Source organism: Aedes albopictus, chromosome 1, assembly GCF_035046485.1.
Source record: "Aedes albopictus strain Foshan chromosome 1, AalbF5, whole genome shotgun sequence".
NCBI classification, from domain to species: domain Eukaryota; kingdom Metazoa; phylum Arthropoda; class Insecta; order Diptera; family Culicidae; genus Aedes; species Aedes albopictus.
This window is the reverse complement of record NC_085136.1, coordinates 187,661,345-187,670,756: the sequence shown is the minus strand read 5'-3', so window position 1 is coordinate 187,670,756 and position 9,412 is coordinate 187,661,345. Positions and strand designations below refer to the sequence as shown.

Sequence of the window (9,412 nt, the reverse complement as noted above, 5' to 3'; positions counted from 1 at the left end):
ATGATGCCGTCACCTCCCGTCTACGAGGCTATGCGCAAACAACATTTAGGATATTTTTGGAGTATATAAGCAATGGCTCATCGTTTGGAAATGTTTGGAATCGGTGGTATAAGGATGGGAACTACTCATATTTGAATGCGGGAAAACTTAAATATAACCAATAATTTGAGATCAAACTCGCCAAAAATGGTTTCTTTAGGAATAAACCATGTGTGTTCGATCATTTATTTAGTTATTGTCATGTAAAAAATCATAAATAAAAATATAAAATGAATTTCTACCTTGAAAATATACCATTGCCTAATTGACCCCACAACACCCTAAAATTCCAACATTTTAATAACTTTTTGTATGTAACGTTACTCAATGGGAATGGGGCGATGGTATCCCAGCGAAATAATCATTCAAATCATAACAAGTGCCGTAAAATAACAGAAATTCACAAATTTTAGGGGGGAACTGGGGTAAAACGGGCGCTATGACTCGCTTCAGAGAAGTTGCCCGTACATGAATCATCCACAAACCAATTCTTGAGAAAATTTGCTTTCGAATAAGCCATTGATGCTCACATAGTGTCTTGTATTAAGGAAGTTATTAATTTTTTCCACCTTTGGGCTTGATTTTGCCCAATGTGCGACGATTGAAAAGTTCAGCACCCACCAGCTGACAACCTAAAACGGCCCACGACTTTGCCTCTTCCAACAACAGAAATGATCCATCTCCCACATTGAGGGAAGTTAAGGATGCCACTCACTACCTAAAAACCAACTTGTAATGGTGTTTGTATGTCTCAATTTGGCTCGAGGATGGGTCAACGGATCTACATAATTCCTTCACTGTTGCATTCGTACAGGGCTCCGACGTACGACATTTTTCGGGACAGTTAGTATCTTATAAGAACGGAATTGCTACTAAGCTCACCAAGAAAGACCTTAAGTAGTAGGCCACTTGCTGCACCGGCTGTTGGTCAGGATCCGAGAAACCAAACAGCTACCGGAGTGGAAGGAAGAAATAATCTACCCCTTCTCAAGAAAGGAGACTATTTGGAAAGTGAGAACTATTTACACAGCAAAAAATCTTGTGATATCACATCATTTTCGCTGCACATCAGTCGCGTCATAAAAGTGATGTACAAATTACATCCTTTCCACGCAGCAAGTTAGTCGCCGCAGCCTGAAAGTGGGTCTAGCAATTGCTAGAGCTGAACCGACACACAAGTCATATAAAAGTAAAATATTGGCATATTCCTTACCTCTCGGCTATTTTACCGAGTTAAAAGGTGGAAGATAAATGTGATACTGCTTCTGCGTATCTGCTGAAACGGGTTTGTTGACACTTTGTGGATGGTACATGGTGAGTGCGATAATTGTTGGAAAACGATGTTCCCACCCAGGTAACTAATGATCGTATAAGATGTTGGATAAGATGTTAAAGCGGGAGCGATATGCGTACTTTTTACATACGCTTAAATAGAGGCATGTACGTATCATCTTTTGCAACATTTTATACGATTACTGGTTGTTTGGACAAGCGTAAGTTCAAAAACGTCCACCAGTAATTACGCGCATGGATATTACAAAATTATTTGCTGTGTACAGAGCGGTCACCATTTTGGACTCCGCCTACAAAGCCCCAGATCATCCTATCCCAGGTCATCTTCGGTCGTATGCAGAGCCATAGCGTGGTACAATGGCGCCCTTGGCAAGCATCCTGATTGACGCCCCATGTCCATTGAACATTGTCAATTTGCAAAAAATGTGATGATTTATTTTCTTTTGTTGTTTCTTTAGTTGGAATTTGCTGTTTCTAAGACACAAATTTCCCTCGATTTTTTTTATTTATGTGTTTTTTACTTGATGATTTTCAGGGATCTTCAAACAATCTATGTTACAAATTTTTTGAAAGGAGAATTTTTTAAGGAATCCTTAAAAAAGTTTCTTAGAGAGTCTCTGGAGGATTTTCTAAAACAAACCCTGGAAGGTTTTAAGAAGAAATCCCTGAAGGAATGCAATGACAGATTTTCTAACGGAATACCTGAAAAAAAAAACCTGAAATTATTCCAAATTCATGATTTTTTGGAAGATTTCTGGTTGAGTACGTACTAGTGTGAACAAGTGCTGGTTCCTAGTGAAAGTTTTTGAGCTACTATTGAGCTTTGAAATCAAGTTGTGATTAAAAAAGAAACTAAATTCGAATAGAATTTATCGAGTTCATCATTTTTATTTGAATTTGAAATAAAAAGTGAATCTAAATAGGAAGGACAGATTAGTCAGGCAAGTGAAGCCCAACAACGTGGGCGGCTAACCTGGGTCTCGGCCAGTAACGGTCATTTGTGGGTGGCATTTTCCACCCAAGTGCTTGCGCATAAGTGACTCCGACAACAACATCAGGAGAAAGTCCGACGAAATCCGGTGGTGCCTGTCCTGGATGCACCACGTGACGACTCGCTACGTCAAGCCGTGAAGCAAAGAGCGACGCTACCAAACGCTCTCACTCCACCGAAGCCGGGGACGCCTTTACCCCGAAGATCGATGCTCACGCGCGAGTTGACTGATCGGATCGGACCATCTGCGTAGCGCAAAGCCACCGTTCGTCGAGGAACATCTTCCGACGCTGGAAAGACGCCTGAGAACTACCGCCGTTGGAGCAACGCCTAGAGTTGAGGTCAGACACTATTAGGGCCTGTGAAATAAATTTAGGCACCTTTGTTTTAATTTGCTCCAATTAGACGTGACGTCACACAGTTAGGTTTGCCTTGGCTAATGTAATATAATCGAACATTTTTAATAAATTATGAAATTAGGCTTGGTGCAACTCTTTAAATTTAACAGTTGCTTTCTTTTTTTTAAATCGAATAAAGTTGTTGATATTTTTATTTTACTTCGAGTTTGGTACTTGACTTTGCCAGATTTCGGTCGAAAATTTGAAGAATTTTGTCGGAGTTGTTTGAATTTCTAGCTGAGACACTTTTTACTGTATTTTTTTTATATTTCAAATAGCGATTTGGTTTCCCTTTCTGATTAGAATTTGGCTGTTGGCATTTCGATTGGGTCCAGGTGGAGTTTCGGTTCGCGAATATAACTGTTGGCCTGCCCTGAGGAGGCAGTCTCTAGCCGGGTATTTTGACAGAGTTAACGGTCCTTTTTCGAAAGGTGGCGCTTAAGCCGTTGGCTTTAACGAAACGGAACGGAACGTTACACAAGTAGATCATTGGGCGTAACCGAGATGGAAAGCGGCAGCCATATTATTATTGATTGTGTGATTGCGTTATTATAGTTGTGACGCTGTGCAAATATAGTAATCAAAGCAAAATGAAGAAGGATACTACTCATACACACTCATAAAATTGCTTTTGATTAGAAAAATTTGAAGATTCTTGGTACACCATTATTGCAAACAGTTGAAGAAGGTGTGATGAAGGGTAGGAAACCACTTCGATCTTCCTATAAGAAACGTCAACATCAGATCCGCTCTGTTGTACCCACGGCAGCCTTTATTGTTTGCGAGGTAGATAAACAGTTCGAAATACTAATTTTCATTGTTCGCTTTTTGTTCAATATCAAGGAAGGCTTCCCAAATTAATACACATCGAGTTTGCATATGTAGAATTAAACAGGCGCAAATTAATGACACCTGTGAATAATTTGACCATAATTACAAGAGAGTTGAATGTTAAGGACCTTTAAGTATTTATAAATAGAGTGTAGAGTAATCTCTTCAAATCTTCAAACATTGATTAAATGTGATTTGATTCTTTTTGAATAAGAAATAAAACTAGACACCAGGCTTTGTGATATTTTCCAAAATTAAGTCAAATAACTACTGCCAGGGATTATATAATCTCTTTATACATATACTTTTATTAAAAACTTAAAAAAGAAATTAATAATAACCGCTCCCATACTAGATGTCATTATAAATTATCAGTTTTGTTAACGTGCTGATGTTTGATAAAACGCTGTTTACTTTCTTGTTTCTTTTTTCGTCGATGTTGTTTCGTTATTTTCCCTGGACGTTGGTAGATGTTGTTCAACGTTGATTTATTTTTGTTTCAACATAATCAAACACATTCTGCAACCATGGTGTTTGGTTACAAAATAGATCTAATATGCCTTTGGTTGATAGTCACACAATCTCTGAAGAAATGCTGTAGATGATAAATAAAAAGAACTATTAGTTTTTAATAATGTACAACTGATACGGTGCGAAGCATTTAACAATTACTTGAGCCACAAAACAACATTTAAATATTTTACTACAGTGTCACCCGATTTAAAACAAACATAGAAATCACAAAAGGTCAATTGGCACGGTTATGTCATTTTCTGATATTCGAAAGGCAAGAAAAATGTAAAACACTTATTTCGTAAGCCACCGGTGTGCAATGTAGTCTACTAATTTCTAAAAATAGCTTTCGGTGTGCGTGAAGACATCGTTTGGGTGGAAATATTTTACGTTCATTTTTCGCTCGGGGTATGTGCCGAAAATAACTGATCCGTTGAAAACGCGATGAAATAATGGAAAGGAAAATTTTAACCTAATTTTGAAAGAAAATGTCATTTTTCTAGACATGATTAACTAAAATCGAAAAGAATGCTCTACCGATTTTGAAAAGCGTGCGAAGCGTGAAAGGTAAAAATTTTGAAATATACTTACGAATACTCTTACATATTACATGTTGGTAAATTTAGTCATTGAATGATGTTCGTTCAATTGTTTACTTAAGGTTGATGACGACCATGTTATCCATCATCTTCTTGAGGAAGGCTGTTATCACAAGTGGTCAACACGTAACATATATTACAGATACACAAAGATTTGTTGAACATTTATGAGAGGGCCACATGAAAAATACAAGGAAACATATTTTTGAAATTTTGGTTACAATTATACTTATTTGAAAGATACAAATGATTCAAACCAACATTTTAAAATTGTAAAAAAGTATGAGAACAAATGTTATATAAGTTAAATAACAATTTGAAATGCTGGTTTTGGAATACATCCGCATAATCAAACCAACAGAATAGTAAATTTCAACGATACTTACGGGCATATGGGATGTTACCGTCATCGTCCTCGGGGTCCATGCAATCCTTGAAGACATTTTCAAGCTCATCTTCAGTCAACTTCTCACCTGATGTAGGATAAAAGGCGGTAAGTAATTATGCACCAAAGATTTTCCAATACAGCGTAATCATACCCAGAGCGAGTAAACTGTGCTGCAGTTCAGCCAACAGCATGGTGCCGTTTTCTTCTTTGTCGTACAGCTTCAGACACTCAAGGAAATCCTCGTAGCATCCCATGTCCTTCTCCTTCTTGACCTGGGCATAGATGGGGAGGAATTCTTCGAGCTTGACTCGCTTCTCACCGCGTTTCTGGGTTCCACCCATTTTGCCGATGAGTTCCAGAGTTGGGTTCAGGTTGAGGGCACGCAGAGCGTTTCCGATATCGAAGGCATCAATGCTGTTGCTGCCATCCCAATCGTAAACGGAAAAGACAAACTGAGCCTCTGCAGGAGTTCATGGAATAGTTACGAAGAACATTATTAGTCATTATCATGCCAATACTTTTGCACCCATCGGAAAACATGATTTAGTAACCAGGCATACGGCTAGAAAATTTCACATTGAATCGCTCCTTTTTCGTGCCGAGCTAATTTTAGATCCACCTTGTGCAAATACAAACACCAGAACGAGTTCACTAGTCCGATATTTTCCACAGTTCACAATTGCGTCATAGATTCGAATATTCTAGAGGCACGAGTCCGATCACTAAAAGTTCGTCTAATTTTGATGAGCGATGGTACTGTTCTTTTGCTCTGTATCTTGCACCTTTTTTTACTAAATCACTTTTCCATGGCATATCCAAGTCACAACTTCTATACTTACTCTCAATTTCAACGTCTTTCAGATCTGCTGCCTGAAAGGAAATTAACCGAAGAAAAATCCATTAGAATCACGCCCACATAACTTGCTTCCAGCGTATAGCAATGCATAAGATTTTATCACATATCCAACGCCTTATGCTTTCATCACTTGGTTTCAGAAGTTTCATCAAATTTTCAGTTCACATTTTATTTTTTCTATCACCACTGGGGAGCACTCACCATTGTGTCTTGTGTATCTCGCGGATCGCCGTAGACTCAACTGAGGAACGATTCTCAATCACGGTTCACGACGTAGTGAAACAAGTGCGAGTTATATTTGGCTAGTACGAAGTTGAATTTGGCGCAGGAAACCTTGAGAGCGCGCACGATCGTTCCTCGGCCACAGGTTTCCCGCAGCTGATCATGCGCATTGGCTGGCGCTCCAACATATTTCATTCAACCCAACCCCAGGTTTACAGGGGTCCTAGCACGGCACGAACCAAAACCGACTTCCCCCACCTCCCTATAGCACGTAGGTACGTACGTACGTACACGTTATCACGCTTAGGAGTGTCCTCAATATCGGGCCAGTTTTCCGAGGTGTTATACATTTTTCGGCTCAGTCGTATTTTTACTCCCACGGCAGGGAACGCAACGAAGCCGCAAAAATCAAATCGCCCCATGTCTGGAGCAAAAATTTTTCGTTGGTTTCGTTTACAGTGAGAGAAGGATAGTTGTCTATTTTTAAACATAATTTGAACACCCGATTATCTGACGCAAAGGCATTTGAATTGATAGCCTAGCCACTGAGGGGAGTTATTCAAATGAAAGATTCCTCATAAACAAACCCTATCTTAAATATAAATAAAACATTTCTAGTAGATAATAATACTTCTGCAAAGCTATGTTTTGGGAACAATTCCTAAGAAGCTGAACTGTTTTCTTTCCATTTCTAGCAGTTCTTCCTATTTTAGTAAAATAATTTAAAAAAAAAAATATTGAAATAATAATGGGTAAATAATCACACCAATAGACAATTGTTTTGCAAAACCGATGATACAAGCTGTAAAATGGGGTAACTTGAGTAGTTTGTATGCTTCTTTTGGTTATACTTGCTCCAAATTAAAATTTTCAAAACAAATACTGGAATCTCTGGGTTATTCTTATTGCTCCATATGAACAAAGGTATTTCTTAATTTACAGGATATTTCCCAAGTAACATTTTTAAATCAAATGTATTCCCAGATAATATTAGCAACATCATAAAATCAAAATGAAAAAGTTTGGCTTCACGAATCTCTTCAAAACTAATTGCTGGTTTTCAAAATGTTACTTCGGTTCGATGGCGCCCTGGTTAATGCAGCAACATAACAGTTTGAGTTAAAAGAAATTATTCTTTTAGTCGTTTTACAGATAATCGGTGCATCTCTCTGAATTAACAAAATTGATTAAAATCCGTAAAAAAAATATATTTCGCTCTACGATTCAATGTAAAATGATCATAGCAACTTTTGGGCCCAAATTTTCTAATGATTTGGATTTGCACACCATTAAAGTCATTCAATTTACTTAGTGATAAAATCAGAGTGTTCTTCGTACAGCTACAAACTATCATCCTAATTTGGTAAAATGAATGAAGTCCATTATTAATATCAGTAGTTTATATTCACAAATTCAGATTTTATTTTGAAACTTTTCAAAATGCTTATTATTGGCATTGCAACAGCTGAGACAACCAACACAGAACATGACCGGTTAAAATTACATGTGACATCCGTAATAGTAGTTTACGCAACAAGGTGCAGAATGAAGATTTTTACAGCACGAGTTGTACATTTATGCACCGAGTTTCGTACAACGTTTTTTGCAACTCCATAAATTATCACTTGAGGATAGTTTTTAACAAAACTTTTTCGTCAGACTGCACACTGATGTTCATAGCCATGATTAAGGAAGTCTGATCATAGCATGTTATACTGTGCAGTTGTCACAATTTTTCAAACCAGCGTCCAGAAAGCATCAATAAGTTGATCAAAATTGAAAACAATGCTGTAATGGTTAATTACGCAACGCAAATCAGTGCTGTAATGAACCATTACAGCACTGTTAATTTGGTGTGGGATAGTAAAAAAAAAAATGCGACAATGCAGGCAATTATAAGTTTCATGAAGGTAATCGTTTTCGTATTTGCAATTTAATTTCACGAGTGTTTTAAAAAGTAAGAGAAAGTATACTTTTATCAGGTATTCAAGATGCTCTATCAACAATAATTTGTTTGTTTTAATAATTATGTTCATTATCAAATTTTCTCGTTCAACTCACACGATAGGATGATTAGTTTAAAAATTTATTGGTTGATTGTTATATAAGTATTAGTATTTAAGAAATTTTGAACACTTTGAAAATTACCTAATTTTCAATGTAAAATCTGAGTGCTCAGGAAATTTCTTAAGAAATTCGATGAGTTTAGGTGTTGCCTCTGCTGCGATGTTCTGCTGGATTCCAATCTAACGCATGCTTGAAGATTTCATTTCCGTTCCTGCGTTGAGTGTTCACTTCCACTCCCGATTTTTTGTTGCTATTGGCTTTTGATGACATCGACGATGGGGATCCAATTGTGAGGTCACCATGACGAAGTACATACGGTGCAAAGCCTGGACCTTCCTGCACAGACAATGTTTGTACCAGATTTAGCGAAACACTTCCAGCACCTGCCGGGATTGCCAATTGAGTCATACGACGACGTGAAGCCAAGAATTCTTTCGGGAATTGATCATTTCCGCCTGGAGTACACGCTCGATTCCAGAGATGGTATCGAAAATCACCCAACAGCGTTTCTAACACGGCTAGGCTCGATGGTCTATGGCACGTGTTCAACTTAAGTGCAAACAACGGAGAAAAAGGATGTTTTATATGGCTACCATATCTGCCAATGTGAAGGGCTACGAAACCTGCCTGCTATAGCGCAACGACGAAATTCGGCAACCGGAGAGTAAAACCAGGGCCCTGAAGCGACATGATTGTCTATGGGCAAGCGCATGGCTCTTGAACCAAGATTAGCCAAGGAACTGCAGGAAATATTCAGGATTATTCTTATAATGCATTCGGAAGCTTCACACACCGGGGCGCTCGTGGTATCTGCGAATTTTTTCCGGTCGTGAACCCGAACAAGCCCGGTAAGGTATGCATTGTTTGGGACGCCGCTGCCAAAGTGGGGAAACTATCGATTAATCCTTCTGAAAGGCTCTGATCAGGTCACGCCATATCAAGTCCTTCAGCGTTTTCGTGAGTTTCGTAAGAAGATCAGCATTACCAGCGGTTCCTGTGGCATGATGGTGTGTGTGTGTCCCCGGAAAGGTTTCTTCGACGTATGTATTAATGGAGGTCATGACGTATGGTCCGTGTTGCTCTCCAAGTAGTGCACAGTACGTTAAGAACCTGAATGCAAAGGACGATATGCTTTGTAGCGTAGAGACAGAAGCAGTAGTCGTGGAACTAGCACAAAACGTTCGTCAAATACACGCGGATGGGGTATTCGAAATA

General features: G+C 38.5%; 1 protein-coding gene across 2 annotated transcripts; it reads right to left on the bottom strand.

Annotated features, from left to right (window-relative positions):
- Positions 1–3,820: 3,820 nt before the first annotated feature.
- On the bottom strand, positions 3,821–6,238 carry LOC109419344 (myosin light chain alkali). 2 transcript variants are annotated; one of them, XM_019693582.3, is made up of 6 exons: positions 6,110–6,238; positions 5,892–5,922; positions 5,204–5,512; positions 5,051–5,137; positions 4,657–4,767; positions 3,821–4,147 (listed from the first exon to the last, which is right to left on the bottom strand). In XM_019693582.3, exons 1-5 carry the CDS (start codon positions 6,110–6,112, stop codon positions 4,718–4,720), a joined length of 480 nt encoding a protein of 159 aa, XP_019549127.1. In that variant the 5' UTR covers positions 6,113–6,238; the 3' UTR covers positions 3,821–4,147; positions 4,657–4,717. The 2 variants fall into 2 exon arrangements, with proteins under 2 accessions (XP_019549127.1, XP_019549133.1); XM_019693588.3 differs by lacking the exon at positions 4,657–4,767.
- Positions 6,239–9,412: the final 3,174 nt, after the last annotated feature.

Coding starts and splice junctions, on each gene's coding strand:
- LOC109419344 (XM_019693582.3), bottom strand. Junction 5,513..5,891: donor GAAAGACGTTGAAATTGAGA/GTAAGTATAGAA, acceptor GAACTCCTGCAG/AGGCTCAGTTTGTCTTTTCC. Junction 5,138..5,203: donor GCACAGTTTACTCGCTCTGG/GTATGATTACGC, acceptor ATCCTACATCAG/GTGAGAAGTTGACTGAAGAT.